This window comes from Rhinoderma darwinii, chromosome 1 (genome assembly GCF_050947455.1).
Source record: "Rhinoderma darwinii isolate aRhiDar2 chromosome 1, aRhiDar2.hap1, whole genome shotgun sequence".
Lineage (NCBI taxonomy): Eukaryota > Metazoa > Chordata > Amphibia > Anura > Rhinodermatidae > Rhinoderma > Rhinoderma darwinii.
This window is the reverse complement of record NC_134687.1, coordinates 295,687,257-295,708,801: the sequence shown is the minus strand read 5'-3', so window position 1 is coordinate 295,708,801 and position 21,545 is coordinate 295,687,257. Positions and strand designations below refer to the sequence as shown.

The 21,545-nt window shown below is 40.7% G+C and overlaps 1 protein-coding gene across 1 annotated transcript in view; it reads right to left on the bottom strand.

The window, feature by feature from the left end:
* Positions 1-383: 383 nt before the first annotated feature.
* ARID3A (AT-rich interaction domain 3A) overlaps positions 384-21,545 on the bottom strand; it is a 66,152-nt gene continuing 44,990 nt past the window's right edge. Inside the window, exon 9 of the mRNA XM_075825361.1 lies at positions 384-1,003. Coding sequence (XP_075681476.1) covers positions 855-1,003 — 149 coding nt within the window. The 3' untranslated portion in view covers positions 384-854. The remainder of the gene's footprint in view (positions 1,004-21,545) is intronic.

The window sequence follows — 21,545 nt, the reverse complement described above, 5'->3', positions numbered from 1 at the left end:
CCAGCATGTTAAACTTAAGAAAAAATCTAGAATAAGGTTCTGGGAAAAAAAACAAAAAAAAACCCAATTGCTTTTGGATATTTAGTTTTTTGCCAACTGATATGACCCGTATAAAAATGGTGAATTGGGGTGGGAGGTAATGGAATGGTGGAGTCTACTTGTAGTTCAGATGTAGCCCGAACCTCAATACATCAGGCAGCCACAGGAAAGGAGGGAAAAAAAACTAAAACAAAAAAAAACAGCCAACCATGAAAAATATTGGGATATCTGCATTCCCTGCTCCTCTTGATTACATTCCAGAGCTTGAAGGGTGGGAATGACTAAACACAAGCCTATGAAGGAGCAGCAGGTCCAGAGCCAGGAATACAGCAATATTTATATATATATATATATATATATTCATATAGATTTCTTTAGAAGTTTACATTTTCTTCCTTCCTTTAAAAATAAAAGGCATTAAAACACAAAAACCCTCTAAAATTTCATAGATTTTTGTTGTTTGTAGCCATTAAAAAAATAAAAATGCACGTGGGTTCCGGAGAGCAAAGTTGGGATGAGGGTTGTTTGTTGTTTTGTTTTTTTTGTATTTGGAGGTATTTAAAAGAAAAAATATATATGTATTGTTGCAGTGCAAGAAATGAGGTATATGGTTTTTTTCACAGAGGGTAAAGGGTTAGCTAATTCTAACCCTATACTGGTTCAACCTGAACCCAGCAATGCATTCCGGAGGCTCCCACAGACAAGGAGTAATAAACCTGAGTGTAAAACATCGAAGTGATTAATTTTTTTTTTTTTTTTATCTCGCTCGCTCCATTTTTTTTTTGGCTTCTGCTGTACTGGATTTGGCGGGAAGATCAGGATGAAGAACTGTTAGAACTGGGAGCCTGGGGAGCCAAAGATGGAGCCAGCAATGTACTACTGGTCCCTCCCACACTTGCAGTCCTGGTGACATTTCCTTTGCCGATTCCAGATGTTGAGGTAGGAGGTTGAGCAAACAAGATCCCTAGAACAGGAGAAAAGGGATGAAGAACAGCATGTTACTTTGGCAACCCTTGAAAAAAGCATAGCACTGTATCATAGCAGTATTTTAGAACCCCCATACAGTTCTATCATAATAATAATATTCAAATAAATAGGGTGAACATAAAAAAAAAAAAATTACAAATTAAAAAGATATTTCCTAAGTAAACATCTTTAAAAGGAGAACATATCATTGCTAAAAACAAAAAAAATTAGACCCTGCAAAAAACATGAGGATATCGTGGGATTAGTTTATGTTGGGAGGTTTGTGGAAACGGGACATCAAACGGGACTTGATGGGAATCAGAAAATGCATGCGAGGGTCTGATGTAAATGGACGTGCTTCTTAAGGGGAACCTGTCAACACCGTTATGCTGCAGTCACTGAAGGCAGCATAAAGCAGTGACAGGCACACGGATTTCAGCAGGCTGTCACTTATGTGATAACATTAACACCAAGTAGTCTCTAGAAGCGAGTTGTAAAAGGTTAGAGAGTAAGTTCTTCAATACAGCTTAACATTAGCACATAAGTGACGGACCGCTAAGAATCAGCGTGTGTCACTACTCTGGGCTACCTTTCATAGAGGGGAGACTAATGGAGGTGACCGGTTCCATTTAACCTTTCATAGAACCAGCCGCCTTTCCATGGATTCCGCCATTGTTTTTTGAATTACGTTTTTACAGTGCTCATTGTGCAATAAAAATATCATGTTAACATTCTACAAGTCGATACGATTACGGTAAAACTACATTTATATAGAAATGAAACAAAATTGTTTCGTGTTGCCGTATTTTGAGCACCAAACGTTTTTATCTTCTGTCAATTGAGCAGTACGAGGGCTTATTTTTTTTTTCGCGAGGAGAGCTGTAGTTTTTATTTGGCCATTTTGGGAAGCATGTAACTTTGTTCACTTTTTATTCCATGTTTTGGGTGAGCGAAGGGGACCAAAAAAACCCCACCAATTTTGCCATTTTACTTTTTTTTTTTTTACAACTTAACATTCAGGTTAAATATATTGTAAGAGTTTGGACTTTTACGGAAGCGGCTTGGAAGAGGTTTTTCATTTTTAGCATTCATTTTGTTTTTTAATGTACAAAAAAAAAAAAAAAAACCAGGCTACCATCGCACCCCACGATAGATTTGCAGGGGGGCCGATGGGCCCGCCCCCTATAACAACTTGGACACCATGGTCATTATTGACCACGGCATTTAAGGGCTTAAGCGCAATCTGTCACCAGCATTTCACCTATTAAACCAGCAATACCTGGTGGAAGTGGGTGAAAAATCATTTCTACGTAAACTATATTTATCTTCTAAGTGCGCTCTGTACCTTTAGTATTCCGTTTTTTAGTGTTCCCGCACTGTATGCTAATACGCTTAAGTCATATCTTCCTTCCTCAAGCCTTTGAGTTAATCCCGCCTCCTTACTTTTGATTGACAGCTCCTCGCCTCCTCCGAGCACCAACGAAATCCTGCACTTGCGCATCCATGCCCCGTTCTGGTGCGTGTGCTCGACGGTACACTATAGCAGCCCATGCGCAATAACTAAATTTGAGGCTCGGACGAAGCAGGAAAGGGTATTGGGCCATACGTGACGGGCACATGCGCGCACTATCTCAAAAAAGATTTCGCCATTCAGGGCCAGTTTTCGGCGATCGGCAGAAGAGGAGGAACGAACGAGACTGTCTGATTATAACCATAAAAGGCGCAAAATGTTTGCAGACCGTTATTTACGGTCAGAGGAAGAGTTTGGGAGAGGGGAGAACGGCAATTAACTTTTGACAGCAGCAGCCAGCGAGAGGTAAATAGAGTTCATTTAAAGGGAACCTGCCACCAGCATTTTACCTGTTGGACTGACAATTCGATGGATGCTGTTCGTGAGCCCACTTCATACTTCCACTTGGCGGCTGCCATATACACTTTTATTTATTAGTGGTTATGTCATATTTATAAAATTATTTAACGTGGGTGTTGTCAATTAAAAACAGGGGGGTGGGGGCTCCCCTGGTGATTGGTCCCATAAAGTGATTGTCAAGTGGAAGTTCTGCTGCGTATTACAGTAGAAGCAAAATGGATGAAATTTGAACAAATCTCATTTACACGCTGAGAAAAAAAATTGACCTGTGGTGCAAATGCTCAAGCATGTAAATTTCTCTTGCGAAAAAGCTACAGAATGTTGGCACGAAAATGATGAAGTGTTTATACTGTGTGTGGACGTACCCTTAAAATTACTTTTTGTTAGAAGGATCCCCGAAGCGAAGATGACAATAGTATCCAACTGCTGGAACATCACCTGGTAGCTGTAATCTATGGGGGTTTTGAAAATAAGTTATTCTAAACCAAAAAATCCCTTTAACCAGTTAGTGACAGCCAATATGCTTTTTCATGGCGGCCACTAAAGGGGGTGGGGGCATCCCTGCTCTAACGGGTGAGACCGATATCAGTATCGATCTCACCCGTTCAACCCCTCAGATGCAGCGCTCAATAGCGAGCGCCACATCTGAGTTGTTTTGGAGAGAGGGAGGGAGCACCCTCTCTCTCCCACCGACACCCGGAGATAAGATTGCAGAGTGTCTGTCTCTCCGATGGCAGCCAGGGGCCTAATAAAGGCCCACAGGTCTGCCTGTAGTGAATGCCTGCTAGGTCATCTAGGCCATTTAAACGGACAGGGAGTAATACACTGCAATACAAAAGTATTGCAGTGTATTATAAAAGCGATCGGAGGATCGCACATTAAAGTCCCTTAGTAGGACTAGTAAAAAAAATAATAAAATATATGAAAAACTTTCCCCTTACAAAATGCTTTATTAACCGCTTCCCGACCGCTGACTGACCGGTGTCTCAGAGTAGCGCTGACATCCGGATCGCGCTGTTAACCTCTGGTCCCGGAGACATGACCGGGACCTAATTGGTTCAGGTACCGGTCATGTGATCGCAGGGAAAGCTTGTTGTAGCAACGAACTGGAAAGTTTGTTACTACAACAAACTGGAAAGTTTGTTGATACAACAAACTGGAAAGTTTGTTGCTACAACAAACTTTCCCGGGGACCGATTGCGGGTGCTGCAGTCGGTTATAAGGCAGAACCGGAGGCCATACATCGGCCCCCGGGTCTGCCATGCACCGCAGCCTATGAGAACCAGCCGGAGAGCGGTCCTCATAAGCTTCCTGTCAGTGTGACTCTCAGCGTCACACTGACAGTTTATAATACGTTACACTACCTAGGTAGTGTAATGTATTATAGAAGTGATCAGTGCTGCCAGGCTTCAAGTAAAACTAGTAAAAAGTAAAAAATAAAGTAATAAAAATGTTTTATAAAAGTGTAAAAACAAGTTATAAAAGTTACAAAACAAAAAATGCTTTTTTTTCCTAGAATAAGTCTTTTATTATAGGAAAAAAAATGATTATGTTAAAAAAAGTACACATATTTGGCATCACCGCGTTCGTAACGACCCAAACTATAAAGCTATAATATTTTTCCCGCACGGTGAAAAGCGCAAAAAAAATAATTAAAAAACAAATGTCAGAATCACTATTTTTTGGTCATCAACCCTCCAAAAATATAGAATAAAAAGTGATCAAAAAGTCGCATGTACCCTAAAATAGTACCAATAAAAACGACAACCCGTCCCGCAAAAAACAAGCCCTTACACAGCTTTTTTGACTGAAAAATAAAAAAAAGTTATGGCTCTCAGAATATGGTGACACAAAAAAATTAATAATTTTATTGAAAAATAATTTTATTGCGCAAATGCCACAAAACATAAAAAACTATATACATCTGGTATCGCCGTAATCGTATAGACCCGCAGAATAAAGTAAAATGTCATTTATAGCGCACGGTGAAAAGTGTAAAAAAAAAAAAAAAAAAAAGACAAAAACCATTGCCAGAATTCGTTTTTTTTGTCACTTTGCTTGCCAAAAAAATCTAATAAAAAGTGATAGAAAAAAAAAAAAAATAAAAAAAAAAAAAAAAAAATCACTTGTACCCTAAAATGGTACCAATGAAAACTACAGATTGTCCCGCAACAAATAAGTCCTCGCACGGCTCCGATGAAGAAAAAATAAAAAAAAGTTCTGGCTCTCAGAATATAGCGACAGAAATTGTGCAGTGTCCAAAAGCGGATAAGATCGGGCGCCATTTATCAGTGCGATATTGGCCACATATCTGCGGATTATTATTTATTTACCTAATTATTATACCCTCTTATGTCCTGATGTACTCTGCCCAATTTACACATGCCCCCACATCATAAAGTGAAATACCAGCAAAACCCCAAACAGAACAGTTACCAAGCAAACTCTGCGCTCCAAAAGCCAAATGGCGCTCCCTCCCTTCTGAGCACCACAGCGTACCCAAACACCAGCTTACGTTCACATATATGATATTTTATATCCGGGAGAACCCGCTCAACATTGTATGAGGTATTTGTCTTCAGTGGCACAAACTGGGCACAACATATTGTGCGTTAAAATGGCCTATCAGTGGAAAATTTTAATTTTCACTTTGCACCATCCTCTGCGCATTAACGCCTCCGCGCACCACGACTTAATAGCATGTCGTGGTGCGGGGGGTTATATATGGAGCGGGCTCATGCGCTGCGCCCGCGCCATATTCTGCATGTGTCCGCTGTGTATTACAGCTGACACCCGGGACTAATGGACAGGAACAGCGATCGCACTGTTACAGGAGCATGTAAAAATGATATTATACTGCAATACATTAGTATTGCAGTGTATTGTACCAGCGACCTAATGATCGCGCATTCCAGTCCCCTAAAGGGACTTTTTGGAGGTTTCCACTGTTTTGGTACCTCAGGGGCTTTGCAAATGCGACATGACACCCAAAAACCATTCCAGCTAAATTTGAGCTCCAAAAGCCAAATATTGTTCCTTCCCTTCTGAGCTCTGCCGTGGGTCCAAACAGCAGTTTAGTACCACATATGGGGTATTGCTGTAATCGGGAGAAGTAGCATTACAAGTTTTGAGGTGCTTTTTATTCTTTATTCCTTGCAAATATCTTTTTTTAAATATTTTTTTCAGGAAAAAAAAAAGTCGATTTTCACTTTCACAGGCAAACTCCAATAAATATAGCAGAAGACCTGTGGGGTCAAGGTGCTAACTATACCCCTAGATAAATTCCTTGAGGGGTGCAGTTTCCAAAACTGTCACTTTTGGGGGATTTCCACTGTTTTGGCACCACAAGACCTCTTCAAACCCGACATGGTGCCTAAAATATATTCTAAAAAAAGGAGGCCACAAAATGTACTAGGTGCTCCTTTGCTTCGGAGGCCGGTATTTCAGTCCATTATCACACTAGGGCCACATGTCGGATATTTCTAAAAACTGCAGAATCTGGGCAATAAATATTGTGTTGCGTTTCTCTGGTAAAACCTTCTGTGTTACAGAAAAAAAATGTATTACAAATGAATTTCAGCAAACAAAATAAAACTTGTCAATTTCCCCTCTACATTGCTTTAATTCCTGTGAAACGCCTAAAGGGTTAAGAAACTTTATGAATGCTGTTTTGAATACTTTGAGGGGTGCAGTTTTTAATATGGGGTGATTTATGGGGTCTATCTAGTACATAAGGCCCTCAAAGCCGCTTTAGAGCTGAACTGGTCCCTATAAAAATCGCCTTTTGAAATTTTCTTGAAAATGTGAGAAATTGCTGGTAAAGTACTAAGCCTTCTAACGTCCTAGAAAAATAAAATAATGTTCAAAAAATGATGCAAATATAAAGTAGACATATGGAATATGTGAAATAGTAACTATTTTGTGTGGTATTACTATCTGTTTTACAAGCAGATAGATTTAAAAAATGAGAAAAATCATAATTTTTGCAAATATTTTCTAAATTGGTGTTTTTCACAAATAAGCAATGAATTTATTGACCAAATTTTTCCACTAATATAAAGTACAATATGTCACGTGAAAACAATCTCAGAATCGCTTGGATTCTTGCAAGATCGCTCTTACAACTGCATCGGCAAAAAAAACCAAAAAAAAAAACGTATGGCTCTTCAAATATGGAGGAGACACAAAAACAAATAATTTTGAAAAAAAAAAAAAGTATTTTTACGGTGTAAAAAATCTCTACGTATTTGGTATTGTTGCAATCGTAATAACCCGCTGAATAAAGCTAGTGTTATTTATACCACAAGGTAAACTGCATAAATTTAGGACGCAGAAAAAAAAAAAAGTGGCGAGATTTCTGGTTTTTTTTCTACCCCCCAAAAAAAATGTTAATAAAAGTTAAAATCAATAAATTATATGTACCCCAAAACGGTGCTTGTAAAAAAAAGTTATAGCTCTTGAATGTGATGATGGAAAAAACTTTAATGACCAAGCTATTGTTTAAAATAGGCTGGTCATTAAAGGGGTTAAAGGCCCCATGCAGATTACCGTCGATTTCTTCCGTAATTACGAACCCATTAATTTCTATGGCCGACAGACACCTTCCCGTATATTTACGGGAAGGTGTCAGTGTGGTAGAAACCTTCCATAAAAAAAAATGGGACACTTTTTTTATTTTACGGACCGTGCTTCCATATTTTATAATGAGCACGGTCCACAAATGCAGACGGCTGTCCGTCGCCAGCTGTGCCCATAATCAGGGTCGAGTAAATGGGGCCTAAGATTCTCTGTTACCAGCAATGCATTAACCCCTTCAGGACCAAGCTTATTTTGGCCTTCAGGACCAGACCCATTTTTTAAAATGGGACGTGTCACTTTATGTGGTAATAACTTCGGAATGCTTTTACCTTTTCCAATCGATGATTGTTTTCTCGTGACGAAAATTCAGTTTTTTCACTTTAGGTTAGTGAAAAAATTTGGTCGAGAAATTCATTGGTTATTTGTGAAAAACACCAAAATTGAGAAAATTTTGAAGAAATTATGATTTTTCTCATTTTAAATGTATCTGCTTGTAAAACAGATAGTAATACCACAAAAAATAGTTACTAATTAACATTTCCCATATGGCTACTTTAGGGTGGCATCGTTTTTTGAACATCCTTTTATTTTTCTAGGACGCTACAAGGCTTAGAAGCTTTAGCAGCAATTTCTCACATTTTGAAGAAAATTTCAAAAAGGCTATTTTGTTCAGGGACGAGTTCAGTCCTGAAGTGGTTTTGAGGGCCCTATATATTAGAAACCCCCATAAAACACCCCATTTTGAAAACTGCACCCCTCAAAGTATTCAGAAAGTGTTTCAACCCTTTAGGCGTTTCACAGGAATTGAAGGAAAGTAGAGGTGAAATTTTCAAATTTCATTTTTTTTTTTGACAAAATTAATTTGTAATGCATTTTTTTCTGTAACACAGAAGGTTTTACCCGAGAAATGCATTTCAATATTTATTGCCCAGATTCTGTAGTTTTTAGAAATATCCCACATGTGGCCCTAGTGGACTGAAGCACAGGCCTCAGAGGCCCCAAAATCCACTAGGTGCTCCTTTGCTTCTGTTTTTTAGAATATATTTTAGGCACCTTGTCAGGTTTAAAGAGGTCTTGTGGTGTCAAAACTGTGGAAACCCCCCATAAGTGACCCCATTTTGGAAACTACACCCCTCAGGGAATTTATCTAGTGGTATAGTTAGCATTTTGACCCCACAGGTTTTTTGCTAAATTTATTCAAATTAGTCTGCGAAAATGAAAATCTTTTTTTATGCAAAAACTTAGAATTTTTGCAAGGAGTAACGGAGAAAAAAAAACCACCCCAACATTTGTAAAGCAATTTCTCCCGATTACGGAAATACCCCACATGTGGTAATAAACTCCTGTTTGGACCCACGGCAGTGCTCAGAAGGAAAGGAGCGCCATTTGGATTTTGGAGCGCTGATTTTACTGGAATGGTTTACGGTGCCGTGTCGCATTTGCAATGCCCTGGAGGGACCTAAACAGTGGAAATCCCCCAAAAGTGACCCCATTTTGTAAACTATACCCCTCAAGGAATTTTTCTAGTGGTATAGTTGGCATTTTGACATCACAGGTATTTTTGCCGAATTTATTGGAATTAGTCTGTGGAGATAAAAATAGACTTTCTGAAAAAAAAACAAAAAAAACATAGCATTTTCTAATTTTTATAAGGAATAAAGGAGAAAAAGCACCTCAACATTTGTAAAACAATTTCTCCTGATTACGGAAATACCCCATATGTGGTCATAAACTACTGTTTGGACCCACGGCAGGGCTCAGAAGGGAAGGAGCGCCATTTGGCTTTTGCAGCTCATATTTTGCTGAATTGGTTTCTGGGGGCCATGTCGCATTTGCAGAGACCCTGAAGTACCAGTACAATGGAAATTCCCCAGGTGTGATCCCATTTTGGAGACTATACCCCTCAAAGAATTAAATTAGAGGTGTAGTTAGCATTTTGATCCCTCAGGTGTTTTATAGATTTTATTAGAATTGGGCCGTGAAAATGAAATTATTTTTTTTTCCAATAACCTGTAGATTTAGCTCATGATTTTTGATTTCCACAAGGAATACAGGAGAAAAGACACCCCAAAATGTGTTACACAATTTCTCCTGAGTAGGGAAATACACCATATGTGGTTGTAAACTGCTATTTGGACAAACGGCAAGGGTCTAAAAGGGGAAAAAGCGCAATTTCGTTTTTGGAGTGAATATTTTACAAAAATGTGTTTTTGGCGCCATGTTGCATCGTGCGGAGGTACCAGTACAGTGAAAACGCTCGAGAAGTGACCCCATTTCGAAAGCCACACCCCTGAACGAATTCATCTAGAAGTGTAGTGAGCATTTTGACCCCAAAGGTTTTGCAGAAATTAGTGCACAGTGGATGTTGCAGTTGAAAATTGCCATTTTCCACAGATATGCTATTTCAGTGCCTAATGTGTTGTGCCCAGATTGTGCCACTGGAGACACACTCCCCATAAATTGTTAAAGAGGCTCTGTCACCAGATTATCAAATCCCTATTTGAGGTGATCGGCGCTGCAATGTAGATAACAGCAAAGTTTGTTTTGTTTTTTATTTTTTTAAACTATCATTTTTGCCCAAGTTATGAGCAATTTTATATTTATGCAAATGAGCTTTTCAATGGACAACTGGGCGTGTTTTCTCGTTTTACCAACTGGGCGTGTATTGTGTTTTTACCAACTGGGCGTTGGGAATAGAAGTGTATGACGCTGACGAATCAGCATCATACACTTCTCATCGTTCCCACACAGCTTCTTTCACTGCAGACATACAGCGTGACTTCACCCACAGGTCCATCCACATTGTCGTCGGACAAAGAAGATACATCGGCTCCAGGCGTCCAAAAGGTTAATATGCTCGTCTCTAGGGAGTTTGCTATGCTTACCTGCACATACCCTGCACTGTACCATCTGACGCCTGGAGCCGATGTGTCTTCTCTCTTCCGACGCCAAGGTTGAAGGACCTGTGGGTGACGTCATCATTCCGAGCCAGCTTCTTTCACTGCTGATCATACAGCGTGACGTCACCCACAGGTCCTTCAACCTTGGCGTCGGAAGAGACAAGACACATCAGCTCCAGGCGTCAGAGGGTACAGTGCAGGTAAGCATAGCAAACTCCCTAGAGACGAGCATATTAACCTTTTGGACGCCTGGAGCCGATGTATCTTCTTTTTCCGACGACAATGTTGAAGGACCTGTGGGTGACGTCACGCTGTATGTCTGCAGTGAAAGAAGCTGTGTGGGAACGATGAGAAGCGTATGATGCCGATTCGTAAGTGTCATACACTTCTATTCACAACGCCCAGTTGGTAAAAACACAATACACGCCCAGTTGGTAAAACGAGAAAACACACCCAGTTGTCCATTGAAAAGCTCATTTGCATAAATATAAAATTGCTCATAACTTGGGCAAAAATGATCGTTTTAAAAAACAAACAAAACTTTGCTGTTATCTACATTGCAGCGCTGATCACATTCAATAGGAAATAGGGATTTGATAATCTGGTGACAGAGCCTCTTTAAGCTGTTCTCCAGAGTACGGTAATACCCCATATGTGGTCATAAACTGCTGTTTGGGCACACTGCCAGGCCCAGAAGGAGCGCCATTTGATTTGGAGCGCAGATTTTGCTTGGTAGTAGTTTTGTTTAGTGTTTTACTTGTGTTTCAGTTTATAATGTGGGGGCATATGTAAGCTGGGCGAAGTGCATCAGGGTATATGTAAGCTGGGCGGAGTGCATCAGGGTATATGTAAGCTATGCGGAGTACATCAGGGTATATGTAAGCTGGGCGGAGTGCATCAGGGTATATGTAAGCTGGGAGGAGTGCATCAGGTCATAATAGGATGATGTAATAATGGGGTGAATGAATAATAAAATTAATTATCCATGGATAGTGACGTACGCTTTCAACCAATCCTTTACGCACAGGCAGGATTTTTGGGTGGAGGAGTGGCGGTTCCAAAGGGTGTCCGTGGTATTGTACAAAATATCCGCACTCCAGAATTGCCTAATCTTTGACTTCTTCACTAGCCCCATATGTAGCACAGACCCCAAAATGTCATAGTGTCCGCAGCATTTACAGGATCTACCAGTGGGGGCTTGCAAATGAGGACGTGGGGTTTTAGGTGAACTGCTGCACATATAAATTAGTCTGGGCCGTCGTTTTGCATTATTGCGTTCCAAGAGTCATAACTTTTTATTTTTCCGTTGACTAGCTGTGTGAGTGCTTGATTTTCATGGGACGAGCTGTAGTTTTTATTAGTATTTTGGGGTACATGTGATAATTAGATCCGTTTTTATTCAATTTTTTGGGAGGTGAGGAGACCAAAACAGAAATTCTCAGTTTTTTTTTATAAATTTTCAACGCCTTTCTCTGTGCAGTATAAACATGTTTACTTTATTCTGCGGTTCGATAAGATTATGGCAATACCAAATTTATATTGTTTTTATATGTTTTACACAATAAAAACACTTTTTTTCAAAATAAAATGTTTTAGTGTCACCATAACCCGAGAGCCATAACTTTTTATTTTTTTGTTGACGGAGCTGTGTTAGGGCTTGTTTTTTGCGTGACACTGTCATTTTTATTGGTACGATGTTTGGGTACGTGCGACTTTTTGATCACTTTTTATTCCATTTTTTTTGGAAACTGACCAAAAAAGGAAATTCTGCCATTGTTTTTTATTGTATTTTTTTTACCGTGTTCACCGTGAGGGATAGATATGATATTTTTATAGGTCACGCCGATACGAACGCGGCGATACCTATGTCGTCTAGTTTTTGTCTTTTTTTTTCTAATTATCAAGGGCTTGATCAGGAAAACAGGGCGACTATTGTTTTTATTACATAAAACTTTATCTAAAACTTTTTTTTTCACACACACACACTAGGGGACTGGAAGATTTAATCTTATGATCCCCTGTACAATACACTGCACTACTTCTGTATGTGCTGATGTAGTGCAGTGTATTGTAACGGTCATTTTACAAACGGACAGTTGAGCCTATTACGTCCTGCCTCGGGCAGGACCGAATAGGCTCTCGTACCTGGCAACCAGGAAGCCGTTGCTAGGCTTCCTGGTTGCCATTGCAACCATCACCACCCCGCGATTTTTCGCGGGGGGCCAACGGGGTACAGAGGGAGCCCCCTCCCTCTTAGTCAATGGCACGGTCGCTATTGACAGCGGCATTTGAGGGGTTAAACGGCAGCGATCAGAGAGAACTGATCGCCGGCGTTGCAGCGGGATGTCAGCTGTATATTACAGCCGACACCCGCTGAGGATGAAGCGCGCACAGCTCCTGTGCCCGCTTCACCCTCAGGGCGTTACAGTACGCCCATTTGCGGAAACGACCCGCTAAAAAGGATGTACAGTAACGCCCATTTGCGGGAAGGGGTTAATATAAACTGTATTGGGACACCTACAGGAACTTTTAGGACATCCCATTCTAAATCCATAGGCATTAATATGGATATGGTGCCTCTTTTGCAGATAAAACAGCTTCCACTCTTCTGGGAAGGCTTTCTACAGGATTTTGAAGTGTCTGAGAATTTTTGCCTATTCATCCAGAAGAACATTTGTGAGGTCAGACACTGATGTCGGACGAGAGGGCCGGGCTCGCAATCTCCATTCTAGTTAATCCCAAAAGTGTTGGATGGGGTTGAGGTCAGGGCTCTGTGCGGGCCAGTCAAATTTTTCCACACCAAACTCTCCCAACCATGCCTTTATGGACCTTGCTTTGTACACTGGGGTACTGCATTGCTGGAACAGAAAAGGGCCTCCCCCCCCCCCCCCCCCAAACTGTTCCCACAAAGGCCTTATTCACACGAACGTGCGCGTATTGCATGCGCAAAAAAAACGCTGTGTTTTGCACGCGCAATAGCTCAGTGTGGCATCAGCATATGGTGCGTGGCTGCGTGATTTTCGTGCAGCCGGCATCATTAGGACACTTTTTTTGTTGGCAAACAGAAAAGCAGGTGGTGCTTTTTCGTTTTCATTCCTTTTACTACTGTAGCGCGAATCAAGCGCGGCACCCGGAAGTGCTTCCGTGTGTCGAGTGCGATTTGCACGCACCCATTGACTTCAATGGGTGCGTGCTGCGCAAAACACAGGCAAATATAGGACATGTGATTTTTACGCAGAAGACATACGCTGCGTGAAAATCACTGGCTGTCTGAACGGCCCGATTCACGAACATGGGTCCGTGCGACAGGACGGAGCACAGACGTATAATACGTTCGTGTGTATAAGGCCTTAGTTCCAGTGAAGGGAAATCTTAATTTTTTGCTTCTAAGAGTCACAGGTCAACTCCTGAAAAAAAACAACCCTTTAGCATTATCCCTCCTCCACCAAACTTTACAGTTGGCACAATGCAGGCAGGTAACGTTCTCCACGTATTCGCAAAACCCAGACTCGTCCATCAGACTGCCAGATAGACAAGGGTGATTCATCACTTCACAGAACATGTTTCCACTGCTCCAGAGTCCAGTGGCGGCGTGCTTTACGCACTATATCCCTCGCTTGGCATTGTGCTTGGTAATGTAAGGCTTGCATGCAGCTGCTCGGCCATTGAAACCCAAACCCATGCCATGAAGCTCCTGGGGCACAGTTTTTGGGCTGGTGTTAATGCCAGAAGAGGTTTAAAACTCTGCTGAGTGTTGGTGGCTATTATGCTCTGTAATTTTATGTGGTCTGTGGTACGAGTTGATGTGGTTCCTAAACGCTTCCACTTGCAATAATACCACTCACAGTTGATTGTGGAATAAATAGGGAAGAATTTCAGGAACCAACTTGTTGGAACGGTGAAATCCTATTACAGTACCACGCTGGCAATCAGTGAGCTCTTTAGAAAGACCCATTGCCTTTACAAACACTTGTGAAATAGACTGCAGGGCTAGGTGCTTGATTTTATGTACCTGTGACTATGGGACTGAATAAAACACCCGACTTCAATGATTAAGTTGTGTCCCAAAACGTTTGTCCATATAGTGTATATCTATAAACCGCACTGCTTTATGAATGTTTTTTTTTTTTTTTTAAGGAAGGCCATGGGGAAATCAAACTCCTACAGGATGACACTTGTATTCTCAAAGTTAGGGGTGCAGATGTTGCAATGTTGAAACAGTACCCAGCTTATATAAATACACCATGAATCAGCTGCCATAAACTTGAATTGCTGAATTTGCATTTCCTGGGTTTTTATGGTTTATGTAAATAAAGGTTAATCATTGTATAAAGTTATGCGACATTTTATTTTACGTTTTGTTTTAGTTCACTATTTTCAAGATTTGTTTGTAGTTGAATAGATTGGTATGTTTACACAGTTTCTAGCAGGCGGAAAAATCTGCCTCAAAATGCATTCAGGAATGTGCCGCGTTTTTTTGCACCGTTATTCGGCCGCGTCCATTGAGCACCACAGGCAAAAAACGCTGTGAAAACCGCTTTCTCTACGGCCGTTTTTCCACTCGTGGGGAAAAATGCCTCGCATTGAAATCGGCAGTTTTTTAGCGCAGTTTCAGTGTCAAAAACCGCGCCAAAAAAAAAACAAAACTGTGTGAACAAGGCCTTACATAGAGGCTGAAAAGGTGTATAAACCCAATATTTTCCATAATTCTATGCATTAGCAGTTGAATGTATAGAAGGTTCTGTTCCGATCTGCACTATGGCTTCTGTTTATAAAAGACTCCATAACGCTCCGCTAGATCTGATAGAACAATTGACATAATGAGGTATGTTGGAGTTCTGTCAAGGTTTCCGACGTTTTGATATGCTTTGCTACTCTTTCCACCAAGTGACAAACATCGATGGAACCGTCAACAGAAAGCCTCAATGCAGATGTGAACAGAGCCTTAGAAAGTTGCATTATACACCAAGTATGCTTTATTTACATACAACTGCAAATACTCTTCTCAAAAAAGGGTTCCTTGCTCAGGACTACTCCCTTTTCTAAATGTAGGCCTACTGGTCTGGTAGTTAAAATCTTAGAGGATCTGTCACTAGTTTATTAATTCCCTATATCCTAACTAATCTAATTCTAATTTTTTTTTTCAGAAACGTTTATTATTTGCATAGTCATGTGCATTTTTCTAAATATGCTAATTTGGCTATACTTGCCATATGGGAGGTAACTCTTTCTTTTCACTCTGGGCGGTGTATTGTTTTCTGTATGACGCTGTCCAATCAGCCTTCTACAGTTCTCCACTTCCCAGCCCAGCAACAAAGTGTTGTCATATAGTACACGGCTACCATTCCCGACTGTTTTCAACTGCTTATACCTCTGATTGTTTCATAGGACACCAGGGTCGCAGTTCTAGCTGTGAAAGATAAGAACCTCCTCTTTCATATACCACTGTTCTAGGTGATCCACAGCCCGAGATATGGCTATTTGAAGTGCCCCCTTCCCTGCAGCCTTAGTCTCTCACACAGTGTGAAGCAGCTTCATGCTGATAGGACACGTCAGAGGCTGTGAGGTAGCTCCACCTCAGGAGAATTGCAGGTGTTGACACCCACTTGTCTAGTATAGACTCATTTACATATTTAGAAAAAAAAGCTCAACTTAAAATAAATGTTTTAGGACACAATTTACTAGCATTATCAGCTAGGTGATAGAGGCTCTGTCACTAGTTTAGTAATGCCCTAAGTGAAAGCTTAATTGCACTAGTATGTATGGTCTTATGTGGGAGAAGACCCCACCGACTAACATAAATATGACCTTTAGGGCGGATTTACACGAACGTGTAATACGTCCGTGCAACGCGCGTGCTTTTCACGCGCGTTGCACGGACCTATGTTAATCTATGGTGCCGTGCAGACAGTCCGTGATTTTCACGCAAAGTATGTCCTATATTTGTGCGTTGTTCGCGCATCACGCACCCGTGGGACGTCCATTTTTCACACAACAGCAGTCAAAACTATGATTGACAACAGAAAAGCACCACGTGCTTTTCTGTTTACAAACATACAAACAGAGTGTCATAATTATGGCGGCTGCGCAAAAATCACGAAGCCACGCATCATATGGTGATAAAGGCGCAAAAGGCACTTAACTCCTTAACGCCGAAGGACGGATATATCCGTCCTCAGCAGCTGCTAGTTCGCGCAGGAGGACGGATATATCCGTCCTGTGATGGCGCGGGTACTGTCACTGTACCCACGCGATCAGCGGCAGGAGCACGGCTGTTATACACAGCCTGGCTCCTGCTGCAACTGCCGGAATCAAAGCGCGCTCCGATTCCGGCAGTTTAACCCATTAAATGCCGCTGTCAATAGTGACAGCGACATCTAATGTGTTTGACAGAGGGAGGGAGCTCCCTCTGTCACCCCATCGGCACCCCCGCAAACAAATCGCGGGTCGCCGTCGGGTTTCCATGGCAGACGGGGGCCTAACAAAGACCCCCAGGTCTGCCTTCAGCAAATGTCTGTTAGGCCATGCCGGATGCATGACCTAATAGATTGCCTGTTAGTTTTACACTGACAGGCAATAATGCTTTAGTATACCAAAGCATTATATATGCGATCAGCGGATCGCATAGAAAAGTCCCCTGGTGGGACTTAAAAAAAATAAATATGTAAATCAGTTAGAGTTTGTGAAAAAAATTAAAGTCAAAATAAAATAAAACTATTTTTTTTTGCCCAAAGTGTGGTTTTATTTAGCAAGTGTCAAAACAAATAACACATGCACGTAGATGGTATCCCCGCGATCGTAACAACTTGACCAATAAAATGAACACATTAATTAAACCGCCGGATGAACGGCGTCCAAAAAAAACCGCAAAAAAACGGCAAAACTCTTTTCTCCCATTCCCCCCATAAAAAATAAAATAAAAGTTAATCTATAAGTCCTATGTACCCCAAAATAGTACTAATGAAAACTACACATTGTCCCGCAAAAATCAAGCCCACATACAGCCACCGACGGAAAAATAAAAAAATTACGGCTTTTGGAATTCAGCGATGCAAAAACAAGTAATTTTTTTCTAAAAGGGTTTTTATTGTGCAAACATAGGAAAACATAAAACCTTTACATATTTGGTATCCCCGTAATAGTGCCGACCCATAGAATAAAGTTAACATGTTATTTACGCTGCATAGTAAACGGCGTAAATTAATAACGTGAAAATTAATGCTGGAATAGCTGCTTATTTTCAATTCTCTCCTAAAATAAAAGTTAATAAAAGTTAATCAATATATTGTAAGCATCTAAAAATGGTACAATTACAAAAGACAACTCGTCCCGCAAAAAACAAGCCCTTATACGGCTATGTCGACGGAATAAAAAAAAAAAGTTACGACTCTTGGAATGCGATCGTCAAAAAACAAAAAGTAATCCTTGGTCATTAACGTGCAAAATGGCCTGTCATTAAGGGGTTAACAGCTCGTGTAAATCCGGCCTTAATGTAATGTTTAACCCCTTAAAGAGGCTCTGTCACCACATTATAAGTGCCCGATTTCCTATATAAGAAGATCGGCGCTATAATGTAGGTGACCGTAATGCTTTTTATTTCGAAAAACAATCTATTTTAAACCATGAGCGATTTTTCGCTTTATGCTAATGAGATTCTTAATGCCCAAGTGGGCGTGTTTTACTTTAGACCAAGTGGGCGTTGTACATAGGAGTGTATGACGCTGACCAATCAGTGTCATACACTTCTCTCCATTCATTTACACTGCACTAGCATATAGTTATGTGCAGCTACATACACACACTATAACATTACTGCAGTGTCCTGACTATGAATATGCATTACCTCCAGCCAGGACGTGATGTGTATTCAGAATTCTGACCACTTCTGAATCTTTTCTGTGAGATTCCAGCAAGGCAAACGTAATCTCGTTTGAAATGACAGGTTATATCGTAATCTCGCGAGATTACGTTTGCCTTGCTGTAAATCTCTCAGAGATGCTACAGACATGTCAGAATTCTGAATAAACATCATCACGTCCAGGCTGGTAGTGATGTATATTCATTATCAGGACACTACAGTAATGTTAGTGTTTGTGTATGTAGCTGCACATAACGATATAACTATATCGCTAGTGCAGTGTAAATGAATGGAGAGAAGTGTATGACGCTGATTGGTCAGAGTCATACACTCCTCTGTACAATGCCCACTTGGTCTAAAATAAAAACATGCCCACTTGGGCATTAAGAAACTCATTAGCATAAAGCTAAAAATCGCTCATAAAGTGGTTAAAATAGATCGTTTTTCGAAATAAAAAGCATTACTGTCACCTACATTACAGCGCCGATCTCCTTATATAGGAGATAGGGCACTTATAATGTGGTGACCGAGCCTCTTTAAGGACGCAGCCTAGATTGGGCCTTTAGGCTCAGAGCCCATTTTTCAAATCTTACATATTTCACTTTATGTGGTAATAACTTCGGAATGCTTAAACCTATCCAAGCGATTCAGAGATTGTTTTCTCATGAGACATTGGGCTTTATGTTAGTGGTCAAATTTGGTCAATATATTCAGGGTTTATCTGTGAAAAAATAGCAAAATTCAGCGAAAATTTGGAAAAAATTGCATTTTTCTGAATTTAAATGCATCTGCTTGTAAGACAGGGTTATACCACCCAAAATAGTTACTAGTTCACATTTCCCATATGTCTACAATATGTTGGCATAATTTTTTGAACATTTTTATTTTTCTAGGCCGTTACAAGGCTTAGAACATAAGCAGCAATTTCTCATATTTTGAATACAATTTCAAAAGCCACTTTTTTTTTAGGTACCAGTTCAGTTCTGAAGTGGTTTTGAGGGGCCTATATATTAGAAACCACCATAAAACACCCCATTTTAGAAACTAGACCCTCAAAGTATTCAAAACAGCATTTAGAACGTTTGTTAACCCTTTAGGTGTTTCACAGGAATTTAAAGCAGAGTAATTTACAAATTTCATTTTTGTCAGAAAATCCTTTTTATTCCATTTTTTTCTGTAAACAGAAGGTTTTACCAAAGAAACACAAAATCAATATTTATTTCCCAGATTCTTCAGTTTAGAAATGTCCCACATGTGGCCCTAGTGTGGTAACAGACTGAAACACAGGCCTCAGATGCAAAGGAGTATCTAGTTGAATTTGAGGCCTCCTTTTTGTTCGATTATATTTTAGGAACCATGTCCGGTTTGAAGAGGTCTTGGTGCCAAAACAGTGGAAACCCCCAAAAGTGACCCCATTTGGCAAACCACACCCCTCAAGGAATATATCAAGGGGTATGGTGAGAATTTAGACCATACGTTTTTTTTGCTGCATTTTGTGGAATTAGGCTGTGAAATTAAAAATCAAATTTTTCTGATAAGTTACCAAATTTAAATTTTTACAAGGAATACAGGAGAAAATGCATCCCAACATTTGTAAAGCAATTTCTCCCGATTACGGCAATACCCCACATGTGGTTATAAACTGCTGGTTGGACAAACAGCAGGGCTCAGAAAGGCAGGAGCGCTATTTGGAAGTAGATTTTGATGGATTGCTTTCAGAGCGCCATGTCGCATTTGCATAGCTTCTGAGGTACCAGTACAGGGAAAACCCCTTAAAAGTAACCCCATTTTGGAAACTAGACTCCTTGAGGAATTCATTGTAGTTTTCATGGGGTGCATGCGACTTTTTGATCAGTTTTTATTCTATTTTTATGAGGCGTGTTGACTAAAAAAAAACAAAAACAAAAACAAACCAAAAAAAAAAAACCAGCAATTCTACTATAGTTTTTTTTTTACAGTGTTCACCATTAATGACATATTCACTTTATTCTGCGGGGTCATACGATTACGGTAATACAATATGTTTATTGGTTTTTTTTACGTCTTACTGCGTTTGAAGTCAATGGGTGCGTGAAAATCCCGCACAGCGCACGGAAGCACTTTGTGTGTCGCTCGTGATTCACGCTAGTTGTTAAATGAAGGGTAAAAAAAAAGCATCGAAACAGCGTGTCATAAGGATGGCAGATGCGTGAAAATCACGCAGCCATGCACCATTCACTGATGACACACGGAACTGCAACGCGCGCAAAACGCTGCTTTTTTTTGCACGCGCAAAACGCACACATTTATCTTATATGGAGACATTTACACTAAAATGACAAACTTGGGAATAAATGTGAAAACAGGTGGGGAGGTTGACCCTGGAAAGGTTAAATAGCTGAGCATGCACTCTTCTTACACTTAGGCCTTATTCACATGAACGTGTGCGTTTTGGTGCCCAAAAACGCTGCGTTTTTAGAGCGCTGCGTGTGTCATCAGTATGTGCTGTGTGGCTGCGTGATTTTCACGCATATGCCATGCTTATGACACTGTTTTTGTGTTTACAAACATAAAAGCAGGAGGTGCTTTTAGGTTTTCATTTTACAACTGTAGCGTGAATCACACGCGGAAGTGCTTCCGTGTGCCGTGCACGATTTTCACGCACCCATTGACTCAAAAAAATGGCCAAGTACAGGACATGTCGTGAGTTTCACGCAGCGGACACCCGCTGCGTGAAAGACACGGAATATCTGAATGGCACCATTGACTTATAGGTCCGTGCGGCGTGCGTGATTTTCACGCGCGTAATACACGTTAGTGTGAATAAGGCCTTATTTATACGAGCGTATTTCACGTCAGTGATACACGTGAGAAAATCACGCGCGTCGCACGGACCTATGTAAGTCAATCGGGCCATTCAGATATTCCATGTTTCCACTGCGTAAAACTCACGACACGTCCTATACTTGGCCGTTTTTCACGCATCACGCCCCCATTGAAGTCAATGGGTGCGAGAAAATCATGGACATCACACGGAACGCACATCCGTGTGCTGTGCGTGATTCGCGCAACAGTTGCTCAAAAAATTATGACAAGAAAACCACCTCCTTCATTTCATTTTGCACACGTCAAAACCACTTGACGAAAGGATGCCATACGCGCAAAAATAACGCAGACATGCACCAAACACTGGTGACACACGGAACTGCAACGTGCGCAAAACGCACACGTTCATGTAAATAAGGCCTTATTCAGACGAGTGTATTTTACGCGAGTTAAACCAGCGCACGTCACACGGACCTATGCAATTCAATGGGGCCATTCAGACATTGTGTTTTTCACGCAGCGTGTCCAC